General features: G+C 39.3%; 1 protein-coding gene across 1 annotated transcript in view; it reads left to right on the top strand.

Moving 5' to 3' along the window:
* Nucleotides 1–18,038, top strand: part of tsc22d2 (TSC22 domain family 2) — a 38,826-nt gene extending 20,788 nt beyond the window's left edge. The window contains exons 2-3 of the mRNA XM_074668471.1: nucleotides 15,138–15,189; nucleotides 15,590–18,038. Coding sequence (XP_074524572.1) covers nucleotides 15,138–15,189; nucleotides 15,590–15,916 — 379 coding nt within the window. The 3' untranslated portion in view covers nucleotides 15,917–18,038. The remainder of the gene's footprint in view (nucleotides 1–15,137; nucleotides 15,190–15,589) is intronic.
* Nucleotides 18,039–23,322: the final 5,284 nt, after the last annotated feature.

Here is a 23,322-nt window from a genome sequence, read left to right as displayed (position 1 = left end):
AACAAGCACTGACCTGAGCTCGTGGTCCTTCAGGGCTTTCAAAATTCAAACTTTGGTCTCACTGAGCTCATCATCAGTCAAACTTCAGGACAATTGGCCTCCATGTGAAACCCCTAGAGGGGGGCACGAGACTTCCCGTCACATTTTCAGCGTTGTATTTCACTTGGGGCTGTAGGTCAAACAGATTAAAATCTGTGTATGAATTAAAAAAACCCACCTAACAGCGTTCTTGGTTTTATTTTCTCACACTCATTTGACAGCAGTCTCTTAAATATTTGCTTCCAGCGACGGTGCTAGTTCTAACAGCTCAAGTAGGCCAAGTTTATTAAGATTGCAACGGGATAGAACGTGCAGCGCGTTGTTAAGGTTTCTTTAAGGTGATCAAGAAGAATCTTAATCGAGCTGAAGTAGCGCTGCAACCAAAGATAATTTTCAAATGTGATTTATGTGTGTGCATGCTTAAATATCTACAAAAGAAAACAGATGAATACACCATTAAAGAAATATTGCCAGAACCTGGAGGTACATCAATCAAACAGGTAAAAGCTCAGCAGTTCATTTTTGAAACACACATTTCAACCAAAGATAATGAACCATTTGCCAAAAGATGGGTGACTCATTTCAAATCTGCGGCTGATTAGACCTAATGGCTGCGCTGAGGTTCACTGTCACTCATTCTTTGATCAGTTTGTAAATTGGATAATCCTAATCTCATCTACAAATGCTGACATAATCAGGCTGTGCAATGGGCTTGTTGTGCACTTGGAGTTTTTGGGCAGGAAGCATCTACAAGGAATTAGAAGCTGCCATTATGTAAATCCTCAACTGGACAAACAGCCCTTCTCTGTTCAAGGGATCAACAAGTTGAAGACTTTCCCTGAACAACTCAAACTCTCTGACTGCAACTGTTTTCAGTCAGAGAGCTTTTGGAGAGCTCTCAGTCATTTTGTCCTAATAGAATAATGTTGGGGACCCTTTTTGTAGGGATTTATTGTTTTTTCCCCATCACCCCGAAATGGGAAAGTGGATAAGATAATGGATGGATGGATTATAGTGTTATAGTTTTTTGTCACTATGCCAAGTTTTATGTTCTTTTATTGACTTTAGTGGTTTATTTCTTATTAGTAACCAGGAAGCTTCACATACAAGTGGATTGACATTGCACCTCAAAGGAAACTTGTCCCTTACTACCTTGAAAAAGCACAGGGCAATGAGGAGAGGGATATTTTTCCTCCCTTTTCGTTCTTGGTTTTAAATAGCAGTTTTGTCTTCCTTGTCTTCCCTCATCCTAATGAAATCTTCACACGAACAAAATCTCTCGCTGTCCCCTTCATAAACCAGGTGTTTAGTCTTGTTCGGTGGACTGAGCTGCTCTGTAAAAGCATGTTGTTTGTGAGCTCGTTAAACTTTAAACTTGCCGTGTCTAAATTCCTCACTAGTGCACAAAGAAACTCGAAAGTCCTTCGCTGCTGTTCGTGGGGTGTGGCGGAGATAAATCTGTCATGGGCCCCGATATGGAAACTCGACTATAAGTCACTCTTTGACAGCCATCAGCACAGCAGTGGATGGGTTAGCTGGATTTCCTGGTCACTTGAAACGGTTGCCTTTCCCCCCCCCCTGCCTTTGTTACATAGTACCTTTGGTTCACACAGACAGTAAACTGTGAAGTTAACGATATTGTAAACCACCCAGGCTATGATTGTGGGACAAGTCCCTCTCTAAAAGGCTCCACATTGAGAGGACAGACCGATGTGAGAAGTGAGATGAATTTAGACCCAGCAGAAACACTTATCTGGTTTTGAAGCTGTGAAAAATTCATGCAACTGTATCAGAATGTAGTGTTAGATTAGAAGTTAAAATTACTCCCCATTAAAGACAAAAACAATACTTGGAGTAAAAATAGATCATTGTAAGATTAATTTAAGCACTTTTTAGCATTTTACTTTTTATAATGGACATAACACGAGAATAACATGATGGACTGAGATTTGATTATTAAAACCCTGTTTTATCTTCAACAACCTGTGAAACCTGTGCCACCAGGAAAACCTCCCTGATTAAAGTTCACTTTCTTTTTACAAATTTGTCAAGAAGTAGTACGCAAGTTAATGAAATGTCAATGGCAGTGGGAGATTACTAAGTGAACTTCCTTTTGGCTAAGCTGTGATCGGTGATGATCATTGATGTTGTAAGAATAATAAAATCAAATATTCTGCTTTTGTTTCTTTACGTTATGCTGACTATGAATTGGGTCATATTCTGTAAAGTATTTATTCTGCAGAAACTGAAACTGAAGAAAGTGTTTATGTCTCATTTTCACTAAAAGATGTCTTGTTAGACCTAATATGACCCAGGTTCGGCTAATAAATCCAGGACAAATGTCTTATTTAAGACGTTAAAATGTAAAAAATATCATCTGAATTTCTTACAAAGGAAAGAAAAAAATCTTTCAATTTTCATGGAATTAGAATTATGTCTGTATAAAAGAAACAAAAAAGTGTTTTTTTTCCTTATCCCATTGCAGATTTTTTCTACCCATTATTAGCAAATCAGGCATCATTTTGTCTTAATATCTTGAAATTAGACTTTGGACTTGCCAGGTGTTGATGGCTCATATTAAGTTAAGTAAGACAGGAAATTCCTCTAAAGTATGAATGAGTCGTAGAATGAAGAATTTTCCCATGATGCACTTGGCCTCGATTGATCCGGATTGAATCATCATTTCCTCTGACCTCTTTGTACGGTTCAGGCTCTTCCTCTTCTCTCCCTCTACTTATTTTCCCTCCTTTACTCATGTTTCTCTGTCTCTGTTTCCTCCCCCATTAAAATGCAGGAACCCGTCCACTGCTTTCTACCAGGCTTTCCGGCCTAGCAGATTAGGGTCAAAGCCTGTCAACGATAGGTATGAGCATGGGTGTGTTTAAGTGTGTGTGTGGCTTGGCCTGAGCTGGGTAACTAAACCAGAGCCTGCACCACCAAAACCATTTAGGTTTTTATTGGATATTATCTTTTTTTAAACTCATCAGTAACACCCATTTGATATGATTTATTGCAAGTTATCACATGTAACACAGCAGTTTTAAGTCTGTAGATGGACAATATAAATGTTTGACACTTAAAAACTATAGTATTTTCCACGTAAGATGGATATACTGTCTGATACTAATACCTTACTCTTAGGCCATGTCCACTTGTGGCTGGTATGCTTTTATACGTTTACGCCTGTATACGGAACTGCAGCTTTACGTCACTAAAAACTTTTCTGAAAACTCCGGCCAAAGGGAAGATTTTGGAAAACTCCGGTTTCATAGTTTTGTTTGGTTGCTGGTAAGCAGAGTTTTTGGTTCTCAAAAGTCACATCTGAATGATGGGGGCTCATTTTGATTGGCTGGCACGAGTTTTACATCTAGCAAACACTTCCAAACATGGGTTTGACACACATTTAGTAGCTAAGAGAAAACCCTTGTGGAGTGGTAAATTGCCAAAAAAAGATATTCGAGAATAACCTCCCAACAGATTTTATTGTTTATTCATAAGTTGATTGGTGGAAACAACTTTGAGTTCAGTTTGTCTGTAGACCTTTTCCTCTGTTTAAGGAAAAGATGGCATTTTGAGACAACAGTTAATCTAAATGACTTGTCGTTGTGAACCCAGCAGCTGTAGGCGAGTAATGCATGCAGACAGCATGGCACAAGCATCAGGGAGCGCTTATGACACTATGTCGAAAACGTCAAGCGACAACGTTGTGCCAGTCACAAGGATCCCCGCTCAAGTTGCTCCTGCCCCAATGACAAGCGCAGCACTGTGCCAAGGGGTCTCAGCACTGCTAACAGCTGATCACACTGAGATAACATGACAGAGTGGCTTGTGTTATGCAATAATTACACAAGTTTCTTAACATGCTGTAACTGGAACAAAAGAGATTTGCTTTTAAGAAATGCAAAGACTTCAGAAGGAATAACAGCTTGATCAGGTACAACTCAAACCAACTTGATCACATAATCTCAACATGTCTCTTAAAGTGTTTAATCCATCACCCATTTCAACTGGAGGACTGTTACAGTTAAAATGCTTTCTCACCGTGCTCTCTCAATCTAAAATGAATGAAAGCGTTAATGGAAAAAAACAAACAATAAACAAAGAATGGATTTGAAAGAAAAAAGAGCAATTTTTCTTGGTTGTCATAAGTTGTGTTTAAGCTACAGTACAACAACCAGCTTTTGCCTATTGACCGGTAAGATCTTTCTGCACATCATTTCTTTCAAGTTATTATTTTAATTTTTGAAAATTTATTTTATTTTTATCATGCTTTTAATCAGAGGACAAGACAGTGGATAGAGCAGAAAAACCTGGGGCACCTGCTTCAGGGCAAACCTCATAGGGTGTGACCCCAGACTCCTTTAGAAACTATTAAGCAGTGAATTGTTATAGAAAATGGAGATTGTTTAAACTGACGTATAACCACTCCACCAGCACAAACCATGTGGGTGTTAACCTGCACTTAGTATAGATGGCCTAATGTCTGCTAATGTCTGCTAATGTCTGCTAATGTTAGCCACAACCTTTTGACATAGTTTTCCTGCAGACCTGTGATCTTGCATTGTTTTTTTTCAACACTTGAGGGTTCGTCAGAATTATGGATTTCTTTTAAGTGACTGGTAATGAAGTTGTTTTGAACATTCCTTGTATTTGGCCTGACTAATATATTAGATATGTATTAGAATCTGCTACTCTGGTGTGCTATGCTCTTTGTTTCTCAATTTTGGAAGCGAGAGTAAGAAGATGATGCCTCATGACTTATCCTGGAAGAAATCAAACCTCAGAGGAAATTCTTTATAGCTAGTTTTCACTTCACATTTGTTGTAAATAAGGGTGTCTAAGAGGTCCTTTTGAGAAACAGTAAAGCACAACAAAAAGAACAGGGTGTATTTTAGGGCTGCAGCTATCGAATATTTTAGTATTCGAGTATTCTACTAAAAAAACCCATCGATTAATCGAGTAATCGGATAAAATACATTTTTGTTTAGTTAAAGAGCAGTTATTTTTCAAATGAAATTTTTTCTCTTTAAGAAATAGAATTTTCTGATACAGCATGTCAATAAGAGCACTTGCTTTGGTAGCTCCAACATTTGTAAACACACTTTGACACATTTTTTGTGCCTTGTACATCTCATCAAATGTTGCGGACCCATATGGCGCCCGTTTCGTAGAATGACCCATTAGTCTCCAAACTCCAGAAAATAAGCTAGATTTGTTGCTAGTTGCTATTTTGTATAAGAGGTAGCTTGAGGGGTCTGAAAACTCTCTTAATATGGCCTCAGCTCTATTTGAAATACCACTCTTTGATCCTTTTTAAAATTAAACGATTCCTCGAGGCAGAGAAAATTACTTGAGTATTTTTTGTAATCAAGTACCTCGAATCATTCGAGGAATCCTTTCAACTCTAGTGTATCTATATCCGAAACATGAAAGTTTGAAATTGGACAAAAATGAAACAAAATATTTATCTGAAAGTGAACTGACATGTCTACACTTTTAGAGTTTAAGTAAACTTTTTGACCGACTGCTAACAAGAAAATCTGTATTTCATTGGTCATTTTCTCAAAATCTTCTTAACAATCATTTGCAATCCAAACAATAATAATATTTTGAAGTGTTAATTTGCATGTGAACAGATTTAATTTGACTGGTTCGCTTACAACAGAGAACATTTAGTCCACAGTTGTGAAGTACGGGAAATTACTACCTGAATGTCTCATCTCACAGAGGTTGGGCTTCACAATGAGTATGATCTTAATTACTTGAAGACAGGTGAGTGCAGGTGGATCAACGTCAGTCCTTTAGAAAAGCGAACACAATTGGTTTTTACTTCTGAGTAATTGGCTTTGTGGTTTGCATTACTCATGACCATTTTTTGTTCCCATGCGCTCTCTCATGAAGACTGTCTGAGTCTTCTGGCTCTCTGCCGCCAATATTTAATGACTGCCAACAAACTGTGACAAACAAGCTTTGCATTGAAGTCGGCACTTAAACTTAACATGTGGTGGGCTTGTCAAGTCATGAATTTATATGATGATATCTGATCAAAGGAGTGCATGAAACTATTTGCTCTGGGGTCTGAAGAGGGACTAATTTTAGAAGAAACATGATCAATTTTATATTCACTTCATCTTAACGAACTAAATCTGAGCACAATGTGATGAGGGGTGTGAGAGGTTTGTTCTGGAAACATGTTGCAGAAAAAGTACAATGGTTCACAGCCCCTGGGTTGTTCTTTGGGAAAAAAAGTTCATTATCTGAAAAACTCAGATCACATTATTTTATCTGGATGAGTTGATGAGAAATCAATGCTGCTTTAGGGCAACAACTGTGACTGAAACATTTCTTACAAATTACTTTTTACTTCCGCTTTTACAGTTCTGACCAAAGTTATAAGTTGTTTTTAGGATAGACATAATTTAATTGACTAATAAATGGCAGTCTTCCTAGTCTAATCTATCATTCAATGATTTTTGACAGCTTTTGGCACGTAAACAAAAAAGATTAGTCAAAATAAACAGATGTAACTGCAAGAGACCAGAGTGTGGGTGTGTGTGTGTGTCTGAATGCTCTTTGACGGGCATGGGATGTACCAACATCCACATGACCATATTGTTTTTTAAAAGCGAGCTGGTCCGGATGAGAAGTGGACGTTTGAGTAAAACAACAGTAGCAGTTGAGCAAGTGTGGGGCGTCATAAGATCCCGCACTTTTGTTTGTTCCTGTTCCAGCTCTTGTTTGCCTGAAGGCTCTGTGACTAACAGTGGTGCTTTATTCCAAACGTTTTCAGCTAACCCCAGGTAAACCTGAGGGAGCCGCCTCGCTCCTTTTGTCCCGAGCCTGATCTCCTGCAAGGTCTGACTTGTTGGAAGTGAAGGGGGGGATTGTGCACAAACAGATTGAGGGCATAAAAGAGCATTCCTGAGTCCTGAAAATGATTGCTTCGCAAAAAAAGGGGAAACCTCAGCTGGGCAGCGTGCCCTAACATCACTGGAGCTTTTAGCTCAACCATCTGTGGTGTTTTGCACAAGTTTCTTGATGCCACATTGTGGGCATTGAAACATTCTTGCCTGTTTGTCTTGACAGTGTCACATCTGCTGCAGTATGGCGGACTCTAATTGGGTCAGAAGGATTGTGAAATAATGGTAATAACCTTGTAAAGCCACAGATTATATATCATCCTTTGTAAACCTGTGACAACACTTTGCCACAACACGAGAAATACCACTCTGGATGCAGAGGAAAAACAGAAATCACCATGTTTGGATGGCATCAGATACAAATTAACAGCCAAAGGTTGAGGTATAGGTAGAGAAAGTTGATGCAAATGTGCATTTAATGGTTACTTTACTGTTATATGCAGTAATTTTTGCACTGATGTCCACCAACACATTTTATCACCTTTAGGTAACTTTGCTTCTGATAACAAACCGGCAGTAGTAGTAGCTAGAAAACCCTGTTTCTCTGTATTTTCCACAAATTAAAGAGCAAGTATGTTTATTTACATTTTTTTTCTTGTTTCCAAAAGTTAGATAAACATCGCAGCACTGAATGATAGCGAGTAAGGATTGAATGTCAAAATAAAACTTCTATTTCCTGTCAGTTTTCTATAACTTTACAAAGTCCAGTGTTAATATAAAAAGCTCAATGACCTGAATTTTTTCAGCTCTTTTTTAAACCCAGGTTTGACTTGATTAAATATCAGCTTAACTAATACGCCGGTTCCTCTCTTCATTTGTAAACATGCCTGTAAAGCAATCTGTTGGTCAGCGACAGGAATCACTGTGAGCCTGTGATTGGTCCCAGAAGCAGCAGCAGCAGCTCTTTTACTACCCCCACTCCACAGTGATCAACTTTATGATTACAGACAACAAAGAAAAGACAGATTTATACTCTAGCTGAATGCACCTGATCAGCAGCCCCACGCTCAGCCAGGGGGAGTTATTTGATCCAGACCAGGTATGTGAAGCTGTTTATGACACAGAAACAAACATTTCATTATTTGGTTGAGAGGAGCAGGAAGGTTGGATGTGGGAAAGCTGCAGTTTCTCTCTGAATGTGCTGATAGAAAAGAGCCTCTCTACTTAACTAAGTGAGACATTCTTGGGCTTTTATTTTTAGAAATGATCAGTTGTTTATTCAGCATCTGTAGATGGGATTTCTCCAAATAGGCCATTTTTCTTGGCATGGGCTCAATTGGAATCAGCTTCCCTGCATACAAATGGAAAACAAACACAAGACCTTGCTTTATAATTGCTCACAGGCCGCAGAGCATATCCTCAGAGGACCTCGCTCAATTTAATTTTGAGGTATTTTAGCAGAAGAGGACAGAGAACATAATTTTGACCAGTTAGTCAGCAATCCAGCTAAACTGTAACTGCAGGGCCTTGTTAGACATGACGTCACTTGACGTTACAAAGAGCACTAATCTTAAACTTAACAAGCCTTTGTCGACAGGGAGGAGATGATGGATGGAGAGCATAACCATCAAAGATTTTTACCGCTTATGTAACATCGCTCAAGTCTCAAAGACGGCATTGTTTTAAGGCAACATTTCCTCCTTTTAAAGTTATCTCTGGAAACATGCTCAATATTTTACCTTTATTTATATCCCAAATGTTTTCTGAACACACATCCCAGCTCCTTCAGCATCACTCTGCTCCAGAAATGGACACAGACCTTTATTTCAGAAACTTTTGAGCTGTATCTTTATCTCCGTAGTGATAACCTGGAGCTATACTCTTGCAAATTTCTCATGGAAACCGTTTAAAGGACTGCGGCTTAGATCACTGTATCAGGCCCTGTGTTTTTGCAGCATCGTGCCTAATGACATTACCCTGACCCAAACCCTGCACTTTAGAGACTAAGCCCAAAATGAGGCTAAGTCCTTGATCTTGTGATAAATGCTCTGCTGAATACAGTGGCTCGTTAACGCTGAGGTGCCAGGATTTTCCTATTAAAGCCTCTGGAGTACTTCTATTACTTTTAACACATTCCAGTGGGCTCTTAGTCAACATGCAGCCAAACTAGTGGCTCAGGCCTGACTTGGCCACAGTGAAATATGATCCAGAGGCCCATAGTGTATGATGAAAATCTGGCTTTAGTTGAACCCTGTTTCAGAGTAATTACTTGAAGGCAGATAGACCCCTGACCTGGAACCCCCGCTGTGTTTGCATATGGAATTTGATGGTCACATTACAACGTGGCTCTTTTTCGTCACTCCTGAAGCTGTGGAGTAGACTCGACAGCCTTCAACAAATATCCTTGCTGCAAGTTATTTCAGCCTGTTGACCGGCTAAACTAACAAGACAAGTTTAAATTAAGAAAGATGCTGGACTGTCTCAAGACATCAGATCTTATCGCCCCCTCTGTTAAGCCCTTGGGGTCCTTGATTCCTTCTCATGCTCCCTTCGTCCGGTTCATCCAGTGAGTTGTCTGATAGAGGTCCTTTGGGAGGTTCAGCTGGTGGGCTTCTAGTACGTCATAAAGGGACAACATACATAATGAGATGTTTGTGCACAAGTCTGGAGATTATGCAACAGGCAAGGGTGCGAGTGGGACAGTTCCGACGGTCTGTTTTCGAGGAAGCTCTGTGGCAGCAGGCACACCTACTCATGACTCTGATTTAGAGCTGGAAAAATAAAACTCCAATCACCAGACGAGGGTTTCCTGAGGTCTATCTTATTTTGTTTAGTCTCCATTGTGTCAGTATGGACCACCCTGTCTGAAGAACAAACGACCCATAATACAAAATCTGAGAAATGCTCCACATTCAGGGGCGCATATTAACATACTTCAGCATCCTGCAATTGTCACCTAAAACTGTTTGAAGACTAATACGTAAGACTGACAGAAGTGGTTGGTTAAGGTACTTCATTTTGAGGCTGTTTCAGTGTAATACGTAACACTGAGGAATTTCAACTTTTCACCTCCAAAGCGTACCTTTGAATTTAGACGCTGTGAGATTTTCCTTTCTTGTCACCGAAAGCCAGTTCTGTGTTCAAATTCTTAAGTTATGTAAAACCCAAGTTGAAAGTCACGACAATTTCTTAACTGCACATTTCTTGAGGCATTTTTGTACCAGATTTTTTTTGCACTTAGCAATGTGCAGTTTCAATGCAGCTGTGTAGCTCTTTTTGGTACTGTTTTTGATACCAGTGAGGTTTGGTTAAAATAAACAGGTTTTTCTTAGAACAGTTTTTGATATGCGCTAGAATGATATCAGCAAGTTGAAGAATTATTGTGTCACTGGGAAGTCACAGTTACATTCATATTCTTTAGACAACCAGTAAGATTAAGTAGGAGTTTATATTCTTTAAAGAGAATATCTTTACTATGGAGAGGATGAGAGCTCAAAAATAAACAAAACACACATGAATCTTGACGAAAACATCTTTCTCTCTTTCTTAGGTTTATATTTCCTTCAAAAAAACAACAACAAAACCCTGTGGCTGCAGTTATAATCTAATTCACATAATTTGACTGGTAAACACGAGGTGCTCACAGATCCCCTGTAAAGAGCACCCATGGGTAAAAATACTGGTTGGGTGTCGGAAAAGTCTGTCAACTGTAAAACACCAGAGAAGGTGTCACTTTCAACCACTTTCAGTTCTCTTAACCTTTTGACTTAAAATTTCCATGTTCTTTAATAGCATTTGTCGGATGCAGCAAAGTGAGTTAGTGATGGTTTCAATGTTTTTTGCTATAGATCACTGCTTAAAGTGGAGACAAGGGTAAAAAAATATGATGTATCTGTACAAAATTAATAAATGTGTCAAAGAACAACACTAGTCTACAAATTAAATACTTATTTTATTCTTAAATAAAGAGAGTAGATTTTTTTATAGATTCTTGTACAGAATAAATTCATTGTGATTATTCAGTTAAGTTGTGACAAAGCTTCCCTTGCCCAAGGACTGTGTATTTTCATCAAGTGTTGTGTTGAAGCTAACCGGAGCCTCTGCTGACCTCATCTGGTGATGCAGCTGAATTGCATCTTTCAAAACTTTCTTCTACAGCTTGAGGGCTGAAACTAGTCTGAAAAAGACTAAACTGAGTTGCCGGTGAGCGCTCTCCTCTATTGTTACAGCCTCCACCTTTTGTTTTGAAGTACACTTGCCAAAAGGGAGAGGAGGGTGGGGGGGGGGGGGCAGAGAGGGGGGGGTTATCACTGAAAGGCTGAGGTCTGATTTGTGCAGCTGTGTCCCCCCACAGTGAGTGTTTGTGTGCTTTGTGATGAGGGACGTGTGCCGGCTCAACCCTGCCTTAATGCAGAACACATTGGGTTTCTGATGCCTAAAGACATCATGTGAGAGACTGTGGGTAGACCTCCCTTTGCTCCTGCACGTGCCCTACTGTCATATTTATGTGAATTACTCTTAGTTCACATCATTTTTCAGAACCTGCTCTGGGTGTGAGCAGGTGGTGTCTTGCTGAAACTTGCTAATGTAGGGGGCTAACATTAGCTGCCATCAGACAAATTGCTTGTGTTTACAGGACTGTTTTGATAACTTGTCCTCAGTGTGTTGTCACAGCATGAAGGTGGCTGTGACACAGATGTCTGGGTTTAGAGGCTCTGGCCTGGAGGCCGGAGGTGTCCACTGTTGGAATGTACCTCCTTGTGGTCCTGTAGACTTTGTTTGGGGGGGACGAGTGCATGTGTGCTGCTGCAGACTGCAAGGGAGGGCTCGTGTTGAGGATGACGCCGCGAGTGGTCCTTATATAAACTGCCACATGTCTTCCTCTTTGAATAAAATGTTCAGTCGGATTTATTTTCCTTGGACGAGATTGGTTTTAGACCTTTTCTCTTTCTTGAAGCTTCTTCAGGCAAAAGCCCTTGACTCTGACCCAACCTGCATGTCTCTTGTTTTTTGTTGTTGAAAGAAACACATTCCAGTTGAAGCCCGTTGACATTCTTCCCACTCAATGTCACAGATGTGTTTAAGCTTGCTTCAAAGGGGGGATAGTGACCTCACATATTTTGAACAGACTTTCGATTGCACATGTGAGTCACACAATGCGGAATTTAAGAAATGTACCCCGCAGTCATCAATTCAGTGCGGATCTGTTGTGCTGTTCATTAACCCAACGCAACTGTCTCAGAGAGCTTGATAAATAGAGAAGCCATGTTTACATCTTCTCAATTAGACCAAAACTGTAGAATAGTTCATTTCTGCACTGTAAATTGTTTTATTACAGGTAAATAAGATCAAAGAAGTCCCTTTGATGAGGATGCAGATTTGCTACACCAATAGTAGCTTAAAAGAAGCATCTTGAAGCAAAAACAAAAAAAAACCTTGAGGTATTCAGTATTGTACATGTATTTTTTTGTTTATTTTTACAGTTTGTGGCATAAATGTGGAACAAGTTTGCACAGCAATCAAAGGCATATCTAAAGTGGAATAACCTTGCAGGCATGTGTCAAATGACATTGCTTGAGATTCAAAACAACTAATTCTGTCAATGTCCTCACTCTTTGATAATAAATGAGAAAGAAAGACAAAAAGAAGGAAAAATCCTTCTTATTTGTTCATGTGACCTACAAAATGTACAGTTTCAGCTATCTAAGTACAAAAACGGACACTATCTCTGATTCTAAACTTCTGGCACATAAAACCTACTAGTCAACTCAAAGACTGAACAAATATTCAGCTCAAATCGTTGTAAGTTTCCTCTACCAGACAGAAACAAGGTCAGCCAGACATCTTTGTCACTACATGCACAACACTGCCTTCTTTTTAATTAAGCTTTAAGTGTATAATTTAAGACCATGCATAACTGCTAAGAGTCTCTCAGTTTAAATGAAGCAAGGAGGAGGAGGAGAAGGAGGCGGAGGAGGAAGGCAGAACTCCTCCCCTTTAGTTTTCTCACCATGTGACCAAGCTGCTGCTTTTAAGTCTCCCTCTAATAAGAGCAGTCCGTGTTTGAACTCACAGGAGTTGTGCGCCTGAAGAAAACTTTGGAAAAACTTAGTAGGAAGAAAAAACAGCAACATGCGCTGCAAAATGAGCTATAGTCTGCCCTGCTCCCCAGGGAGCTCCCCAACCTATTCAGGACGTTTGATGTCCTACAGAGCGAGATGTGTCAGGTAATAAGAGTTTTTGTTGTGCCATGTGCTTTAAGGTTAAATTTGTGTGCGAAAATTGTTGATTGCCCTTTTTTCATGGGTTCCATTTATGTTCAGAACATCTTTACTTTTTCTGCTTATGCTTTAGCACTTATGGTTTAATGTTGATAGTAGTTGTGGAGTGCCCGTTTGCCTCTGGTGTCCGTGGCCCGCATGTTGCTGTGTATTCCCTCAGCTGTCTGGTATTCAGGTCACTGCTGGTCTTCTTCATTTGTGGTTGTGGCACTCCAAAAGGCTTTTTTTCCCTGTAAGCGTGGCATCTGTTTGCAGTTTGTTTAGTTGTGCTTGCTCCCCGGGGGGTGCTGCCCACAACACGCTGGACGTGCGCTCCAGCACGCATGGAGCTCCATATGGAAGACCGTAACGACAGTGCTGGAATGCGCAATGCTTGCTCTATTTTAGTCTCATAAATTTAAAAAAGTTAAAGACGACTTTGTCACTTAAGTTTGCCGCATTCACACGAATAAAACTTTTTTTTATTTTATTATTATTTTTTTGTGGGGTACTCAGAATCCAAAACACGCTTTAATACATTACATCGGTGTAACTTGAGTGTTTTAGTCTCATATGTTTTATTTTAAACTCGTGTTTTATCTTTTGTTTATTATCACTGGCCCCCCGCTGCACATTATGTTCCCTCAGGCCAGAGCTCCGTCTAGCGGCGTGAAATACGTGCCATGCCTCTTCTCTTTTTTTCCCGTCTTTGCATCCGAGCAGGACTGTGATTGTGCAACACCTCCCTGAGACGGATAAGGATTTTTGCGATTTTTTGTACTTCCGTGAAATAAACCCTGAATCTTGGCATGCTTTTGTTGCACGCGGATCATTAGGTGGGCTTAGTAAGTTAATCGTCTTCGTACGTGTGAGGTGGGAAATGTTAGTGTGCCTTTCCTTCTTTCTTTCTTTCTTCACAGAGGGGGAGAGGGAGGGCAGGGCGGTGGTAACACAATGTTGCGCCACTCGTGTTGAAGTGGGACGCGTGTAAAGGCCGTGGGGATGCTTCACATTTCACAAGAAGACGTTAAAACGAGATTTTACAGGGAATAAAGAACAGTGTGAGACAATGAGATATCGTTGATAACAGATCGCTGGTGGCGACATCAGCCCCACCCGAGGAGCCACAATGCCTGCCTGTGGTGTTTCAGTCACAGAGGAGTCATGCATAGATAAAGGATGAAATGTCGTTTTTATCAGTCTGCTGGAGAATTTTCGCCTGGAGTTTCAGTGAATCGTGACGGATAAACATTTGATTGTCTGGTTTTCTTTGTTGACATGCTTTGACAGACAGGTGCGGCATGACCTCATTAGTTAGTCCATATGTTCATATGTGTGTCATCACGCTGTGACTCCTCTAGAAACCAGTCTGTGAAGCTTTCTGTATTTTTTAATCACGGCTCTGACACCTGGTTTAATGGATGAGAGGCATCATTACAGGTGCCACAGTGCCTACTGTCTGAGTGGAAAATTACTCCAGGTGGAGTTTTTGTGGTCTGCCACTCCTTACAATGATTCTTCTGAATCAAATCATTATCTGTGCTCACGTATTTTATTGATACATCTGAAATGAGGGCCAAAGCCAACATTAATCTTTGTTATTTGTTTTTATTCTTCAGTAAAGATCATTTTAACAACCTGGTGTGTGCTCTATAGGGTGTTCAACATGTTTTTTTTCCTAGAAAAAAAAAGAGAAATATTTTTTAGATTTTTTTCAGCTGTGACTACAGACTGTTCTATTTTGATCAAGGGCACTTTAAATTGTATGTTATATTCTATTTCATTTTTTTTGTTTCATCTGGATGCATAGGGAAGATCTATCTCTGTCCTTGTCTAACTGAATGTAAAAGTGAAGATCTTATTTATTACTCAATTTGCCATCAAATAACTGCCAAAGGGTTGATACTGATCAAAAGCACACCTAGTAAACATTCAAGAAGTCCGTCTTATATTGACTCTTGGTTTTTCCTCTCCACAGTGCGTCTGGTGCCAGTGTTGTCGCCATCGATAACAAGATTGAGCAGGCAATGGTGAGTTTATTTCTCCCTGTAGGAGTGTTGATACTGTGATGAAGCAACCTTTGCCAAGTAATACAGCAGACACAGGGATGGTCAATATAAATATAAGTGTAAATTTGAATAGTGAAAATCCTCTTCATATATGCTTTTGAAAGCTGCACTTCCTGCTCTGAGCAGATTTTAAGTAGCTTTTTTTAACCCACACCAGAAAGTCTGGTCTGTGCAGTTTGATTGACAGTTGACCTGAAAACCCCCACGTAAGTAGTTGTCAGAAAACAAGACCAGGCAATTTCACTTAAAGATTTAAGCTGATACACCAAGGCCCCTTTGTTCTGAGATGGAATTTTAAAACTAATTTTAGTGGCATTGTTGTACTAATCTTTTTTTCTCGTCTCCCCCATCTCTCTTTCAGGACTTGGTGAAAAGCCATCTGATGTACGCTGTCCGTGAGGAGGTGGAGGTGTTGAAGGAGCACATCAAAGAGCTGTACGAGAGGAACTCTGTGCTGGAGCGTGAGAACGCTGTGCTGAAATCGCTCGCCAATTCAGAACAGCTTGGCCAGCTGTCCAGTCAGCTCGTCCAGGGTAGCAGCAGTACGTCGCCTCCGCTTCAACAACAACAACAGCAGCAGCAGCAGCACCCGCTTGTTACAAACAACAACAACAACAACATTGCTCCCTCAGTTCACCAAGAGGGGAATCAGAGTGTCCCCCCTCAGCCCAACATCACCTCAGCGTGATTCTCCCCCCACTCTGACCCAGAACACACGCTCAAACATACCCCACTCGCAGACAGGAGTGGAAGATCCTGTTAGAAAAGATAACAACTGCTACCGTCCCCTCAGCTCCATAAAGCAAAAAGGCTCAGCTCTGCGTCCTGTATGCTCCATTTAGGAAAAGTCAACATCTTTGTTTGCCGCAGAGAGCCATGCTTCAGTGTGTGCATGCCGCCATCACCAGGCCGACTCAATACTAAGACAATAACCACCCCTGAAAAGTCTTATTCTGTCCCTGAGGTTGGCTGGAGAGAGAAGGGGCAGAGGAGCCGGTGCACACCGTAAAAACTGCATGCTGTTCTTGTGCGTGAGACTGGGGGGTCAAAGGGGCACAGAGAGCTCAATTTGTCGGGGCAACAAGCAGCAGAAGAGGAAGGTGCAACCCCAGGGGGTGTCGAAGGTCCTATAAAATCCATCAAGGACTGTCCTACCAATGTCCTCCAATCCCGCAGAACTCTCTGGTACAGAGGGAGGAGAAGTGAGGGACGAGCGGGGCAGAGGATTGGTCCTCACCGAGCGGAGGACGCCAGTGGGTGCCTCGGAGTGAGTCGAGAGCCTCGGCTTGTGATATGCTGCAACAAAAGCTTGTGTTGTTTTTTTTTTTCTCAGAGCCACCATACTTTGACATGAATCATTATACTTTTTTTCATTAGTTCAGTTTTAGTATTTGCATTTATTTATTTCAGGGCTGCTATTTTCACAATGTAAATGAACAATGTTATGGAGATACTTATTAAAAACACAAAAAACAAACCTTTCTCTTTGGTCTTTTGGTATTTTAGAAGCTGTCAGGTATTAAGATTTGGTAGTCTCTTGCAACAAGTAGATCTCAATAAGTAGGCAATAAGATCCATAATAGAAACTTTTCTTCTCATGAACTAGTGCTAACACTAAAGCAGCGCTTACATTAGGTGAAATCCAGGTTTGAATGTATATTTTGTAAAGTGTAAAGTATGAAGAGCAAAGAGGGTTTGTACAGGAGAATACCTGTTGTTAAGATGTGATGGAATTTTTGGATAAAGAAAAGCATCATTTTTCCTTTTATTAAGCCTCTCTTTGTCAAAACAAAAGTTAATTTGGGGGTTTTGGTTTTCAAGGGGATGAAAAGCTGTGAAAATTGTTTAACCTACTTTATAACCAAAGACGCAAAGCTGTGTACTTTTCTTTTTTTTTTTTTTGTAAATTCACTCATTTTTTTCTACTCTATCCCTCCCTATATGTTATTTTTGTCCCCATTTTGCATGTTCTGCATGTTCTATAATCAAACCACTTTCTGACCTCGTGTTTTTTATCCAGCACTCTTTATTTTCCTGTCACGTCTGTCAAAGTTTGTGAAAGAGTTTATGAAAGAGAAAGGGAACAATAGGTGGGGCGGGGAGAGGAGAGGAAGGAGTCTGATTGTAGAGATGATTGTGTCAGATGGAGGGAGGGAAGAGAAGGGCCTTGTGCACAAAACAGAAAAGGAGCCATCATTTTTTTTTTTAATTAATGTAAACGCTGTGCTGGAAGCTCATATGCAGAGAAAAAGCTTTGTTGCATCACAGATTTTAATATACACAATGAATGCAGCATTTAGATTTTGATTGTAGTGTACCAACACTTTGCATACAAGCAAGAATAGATAAAATCAACAATTTCTGCAAGAAAACAAAAACAGAAACTCTAAAACATTTCACATTTTAGAGCTGAAACCCAGTGGATTGTGTGTGAGCACATTATGGGATGTCCTGTCTATGTCACGTCTTTTGTGCCTCCTGTGCCGTGGTCGTCTGTTGTTGTCAGGCGATTCGGTTTCTTTCTCTGTGGCTTAGAACCAAACCAAAATGCTTGGTAATTGTACAATCAGTCACCTTTCTGTGTTATGGACTTCTTCATTTCCATTTTTTTTTTTGTTGTTTTTTTTGGAGACGGGCTTATTTTTTCCTTTGTTTTTCTTTAGTTTGAAGGAGATGCTGCGTACATGCCAAGTGTACTGTATGAAAGTGATCACTGAGCCTTGGAGAGAATATCTTAACAATGCCCTTGTAATGTGCTGTTCAGACAATTTTAGTTTAAGTCAAAATAAATTACTGTTTTATTAAGAAAATGTGGTTGTGTTTTTAATTTTTCACTCACATCACACTTATGAAAAGTAGAACTACATGGGTCAATGAAAAACTCAGTGAAACATGAAGTTTGTAATATTTTAAATTCATGTTTAACATTAACCTATCTGAGTCAATACAGGTTAAACATTTCACAAAATTGTGTTGATAGCAGTATAAAATGAAATACAAACATGGTCAAAAATGGGAATTATGACATCTTTTACTTCTGTTGGGAACTTCTGTTGGTGCTGACTGTGATGCTCCCTGTGGACAAAGGTGTACATGTGATCCGTTACCTCATACTGTCTCGATCATGTTTGTGTAGCCTGGTGTGCAGGTTGTTGACACTGACCCTGAGGCAGCAAATTGGAGCAAGAGATATAACGACAAAAGGATGCCACACATGGTGTCTCTAGGAAGTCATAAAGAGGCAGCAGTATAAATTCCAATCTGTTTAAAACCAACCTGAAGCTCTTTACAGGAGCTTTGCACATTATAAACAATCTTCTCATGGTCTTTTTTTCTTATTTTTTAACACTAATAATAATAACAATAGTAATAATCCTGCTCTATCTTTTGTATTGTCTTCCCAAAAATAAGAGATGATGATAACTTTGTGAGTTAAGGTTTAGCAACCTAACAGCAAATAAAGGGTTGGGTGACAATTCTGATCGCAAATGCAAAAAGAACCAAAGTAACTTGCAACCCAGGACCCTTATAGTGCAATAACTCTATGAAACTTGACCATAATAATCTTTACTGTTCACAAGTCAATTTTCTACTGTTTGAGTCCAAATTTCTTCTGCAAAACCACTCATACAGTGAGTCCTTTAAAATAAAACTTAAATTACATGCAACTGGGTCAAGATCAAAATGTATTCAAAGTATTTTTCTTATCAATTTCCTGTAAAACATCTGACAGAAATAAAAAGAAATATTGAAATCTAAATAAAAATATTCTATAAAGTTATAGCTTCAGCTCTAGATTTAGGATGGGGAAATTGTGGATCTGTTTATAACATTTCACAGAGAAAACATGAGGCCTACCAACATATTTTTGTCACATCTTCCTGTTTTTCAACAGTAATGTGAGATTTTAGAACAAACTAATATTTAATGAATGGAAAAAAAAAAACTAATAAGTTAAGAGCAACAAAGAATGACTCAATCAAAACCTGAAATAAGACAGGCGGGTAAGTCACAATCCATACATTTAGTCTCTGGATTAGTGTTTCGTTTTCCTTCAAGATTGAACCTATACATCAATATTTAAAGTAAAGTATGGTTATAACAAAAATAAAAAAATTGTTAGCTTCACTTAAAATCAATAGCACAAGTTTTTACTATATCCTGAATATGATGGTTGGCTGGGAGTTATTTCAAACATATTCTCCAGAAGAAGCACGAGTTCGAGTTTACTTTTCCAAGAAAGAAGCGTTCTGTGTGATTACCGAAGGCCACGTCAAACCAAACAAGCTGTTTTATCCTAACAGGGTTGAATAGTTGAAACGTGTCCAGAGGCATGTCAAGAGTCTTCACTGACATCATCCTCAGTCACTCAGCACACCCCTGTCACTTCAGTCATAAATTCACACTTCATTCCTGCTCAGAAAGCTACTAATTTCAAGCAACTCAAGCATGCAGTGTGTCTTCCATGACCCCGAGCAGGTATTTACAGTCATATGATGTCAGTTATACAACAAAGTGATCTCAGTTTCCATTCACACATGAAAAAATAAAGTGAAGCATCCATGAGTTAACAGGCATATCAGTTTGTCACCTCTGAGCTGTTTGGTGCTCAATCAGAGCACGCCTTCTTATTCATTCATTGTGTAACACTTCTTCTGTAGTCTTCTTCCAGGTTCTGACTCATTGTTGTGCTTGGCAGACAGTGTCACGTTTGCCACGTCCCAAATCAAATGATTTTGACACCTACTTTTACCAAAGAGTTCGTATTTATGTAAGCTGTGACAGAGGCTTGGCCTGGTGTTCAGTTTGATCACAGATTTCCTGCAGCTTTAAAGCCACCCAAAGCTGATTTCTGAAGTTTTGGGAATAGAGGTGGGTTCAAATAACTTCACTTCAAATGATGATCATCTGAAATACCAGTCGACAACAACAACAAAAAAATCTATCTCTGATCTTTGGTGATCTTTACCATTGGCCAGAGACAAAAAGAACTCACAACCGTACAGATGACTTCATTCCATCGTGTCTCGTGCTCTTTCACATCATTGACAGATCTTAGCTTGGGAATGCCAAAAGATTGTTTTTTACTGCAAGTTCCCAAATGACTGAGTCATAATCCTATCATCTCTTTGGAAGCCAAACCAGATTAGATAACCCACAATTTACTGTAATTCCAATGATGTTTTGAATATTTGTACCTCTAATTTTCTAGCTCTGAATAGTTTCAATATGTTAATGGATATAAAAACCATGTGAAATTTTCCTAAGATGTCCTCCTTTCAATCACAGAATCTGACATCAGAGTTGATGGAGCGCTGGTTTCCTTTAACTGATGCCACCATGTGAATCCAGTTTCCTGCTCGAGGTTTAACAAGGTTACATGCAATCTCATCAGGCTTCATAGAAAAATGTTAAAGAACCTCCTTGGTCAATTTTACTCATGGGTTTGGGTCTTTGATGATTGATGATGATAATCCTGTTTGATTTAATTTGGTTGTTTTTGTTCTTACAAGAATATCACTGCCTCAGCAGAGGAATGAGGGAACATTTTGTTGTGTAACTTCAACAAAAAAGTCTTTAGGTAATCAGGAAACCAACGGAAAGATTCAGCATGACATGACTCAAGCTACTTTCTGTTCTTTTTGTAGTGTTTTTCCAAACCACACTTTTATTTCTTGGTTCCAGCTAATGCTGATCTCCTGATCGCAATTTGATCTTCTTGCATCATGGGATAAAACCACGCCATCAATTTTCTAATTTTTCATGGTGGAATAACGTAAACGAAAACCTGCCAGAGGCTCAAAGTGAGTTGCACACTTTAACAGACAAAAACTTGATGAACCAGGCCATGTATCGTCAAGAAAACTCTTCACCTACTTTCCCGTCACCATGCACTCAAGTTGCAGCAGGTCTGAGCTCTGACTCACAGCTACTCTCCCACAGGCTGGGGCATCTTTTTACGTCACAATGAGCCAGTACACTCACTAATGAATTTAAAACCATGAAATAAGTGTCTGTGTGTGTGTGTGTGTGTGTGTGTGTGTGTGTGTGTGTGTGTGTGTGTGTGTGTGTGTGTGTGTGTGTGTGTGTGTGTGTGTGTGTGTGTGTGTGTGTGTGTGCTGGAATGATCACTTCCTGATGATCTACATCAATTACCAATGTGTCCTGACATGCCCTGAATCCTAATATCAAACAAATTAGTGTTACACAATTGAGTTATTGAATTATAATGTTTGATACACAAATGATGAGAATGGCCTAATGCGTTTATTTCATAATTGTACTGGAACAAAACTGAATGATTCATGTGATTACAATGTCTCCATGTTATGGCATTATGTCATTAACTTTACTGCATAGGTAAATAAAGTACTTCTAGCACTTTTACTTATCCAATGAAAATAGAATTGAATTATTATTATTAAAGTGACACAGACATGGCAATCATTTGGACTTTGGACAAACATGTTCAGGCAAAAGCTTATGTTAATTTGAAGCAGCGTGTTTATCATTTAAGACCAAGCGTTCTTAACGAAAAGGGGGAAAGATAGCACCTGCGCCTGACAGAGCATTAGAAATACTTTTCCAGAAGTTTAAAACTTTAAAATATTTGGCACAGGGGAGTTAACTCTAGGATGAAGTCAGGAGGTGATGAAGGGTTAAGCGCATATACTAAAACAAGTTCAACATGTTAGACACCCAGAGATTACCTTCCCTTAAAGCTAGCTGAAGTATCTTCTGTATGCAAATTTTTAAACCATGGTTATTTGTGCAACTGTAGCTCAATGTCCTCATTATGATCTCTACTGCCATCTAGTGGTTAAACTGCAAAAGACTGCACAGACTAGTGAGATAAACACATGACTTTCAAGCAGCCTTGAAGGGTTGTGAATAGCACTGTTGTCCTTCATTGAAATGGTTTGGGGTTCGAATCCAGTGGAAAATACAAGCTTGAGGTAAGGCAAAGTGGAAGGAATAAGCAGTAATGCAGGAAAGATAAGAAGGATTTCTTTGACTACCCTAAAATCCTGTTGTTTAGAGGGTACCACAAAAGTTCTTGCTTTGTTGAAGAAGGGAAGTACTTCGATAACATGTTAGCGTAAAAGCAATGAGAAAGCTAGCAGGACACTTGCAAACAGTCTGGTCTTTCATAAATTAAATGAAAGATGTGTCACTCTGACCTGTGTCAAAAGTGAGCCAAATAAGTGACTATAGCACTCTTGACTAAAAAATGAAATTAATAATTGACCCCTGAGGACTTGCAAAAAGATAAGCCAAACAAGTGGTCAGTGGGGACGAAATACCTTAAATGTATACAGAGAATATTTACTGAGCCATCTTTTTTTTGTTTTACGATGTACAAGATGTGTTGGATTAACATTTGGTTCCTGGCTCAATATGAAGCAGAGAGAAAAACGGGTAAGCTGAAAGACTAATTGCCTTACTATGTTCTGATGGGACAATGAAACATGGAAAACACGTGTTATTTGAAGGTATTGCAAGAAGTCAAGGTAATGCAGAAAAATGAAATTAATCCATCCCAGCACCGCATCTTAAAAAATGATATTTTGATTAAATCTTCAATACATTGGGGCAGCAGAAAAGGATTTGCATGCAATTTTAGAAGCCATAAGTTGTTCATTTAGTCCTTCCATCTAAACCAGTTTGCCTGTTGTTCGTGTTAAAAACAGAGGGTGGCAGCAGAGGACTTTTTATAGTTTCATAATTCTTTTGTTGAAAACAAACGAAATAATTAAAAATGATAAACAAATAAAAATAAAATAAAATAAAATAAAGGTCATTTGGAGAACTGGCATCATTTTATTAAAGAGAATCATGTCTACTCTTGAAATGACAGGGCAGTTTCTTTAAATCTAATAGAGTAGCAGATAATCATAAGGTCTAATTGGTCTTTTTATTATTTTATTTAATTTTTTTTTTTAATTCAGACCAAATGCTGAAGGCCTCTGATTTAAAACTCGCTGCTTCCTTCGTTGTTCAAAATCATTATCAGACACCACCAACGTGTACTGCTATTAGCTACTGTAGCCGTAACTATCAGAATGCCAATTAAAAAACCACAGAGAAATTCAG

This window comes from Halichoeres trimaculatus, unplaced genomic scaffold, assembly GCF_033239565.1.
Source record: "Halichoeres trimaculatus isolate MK-OKI-2021-1 unplaced genomic scaffold, fHalTri1.1 fHalTri1_scaffold_4, whole genome shotgun sequence".
NCBI lineage: Eukaryota > Metazoa > Chordata > Actinopteri > Labriformes > Labridae > Halichoeres > Halichoeres trimaculatus.
Note: the sequence above shows the minus strand (reverse complement) of the source record. Positions and strands in the feature narration are given on the sequence as shown.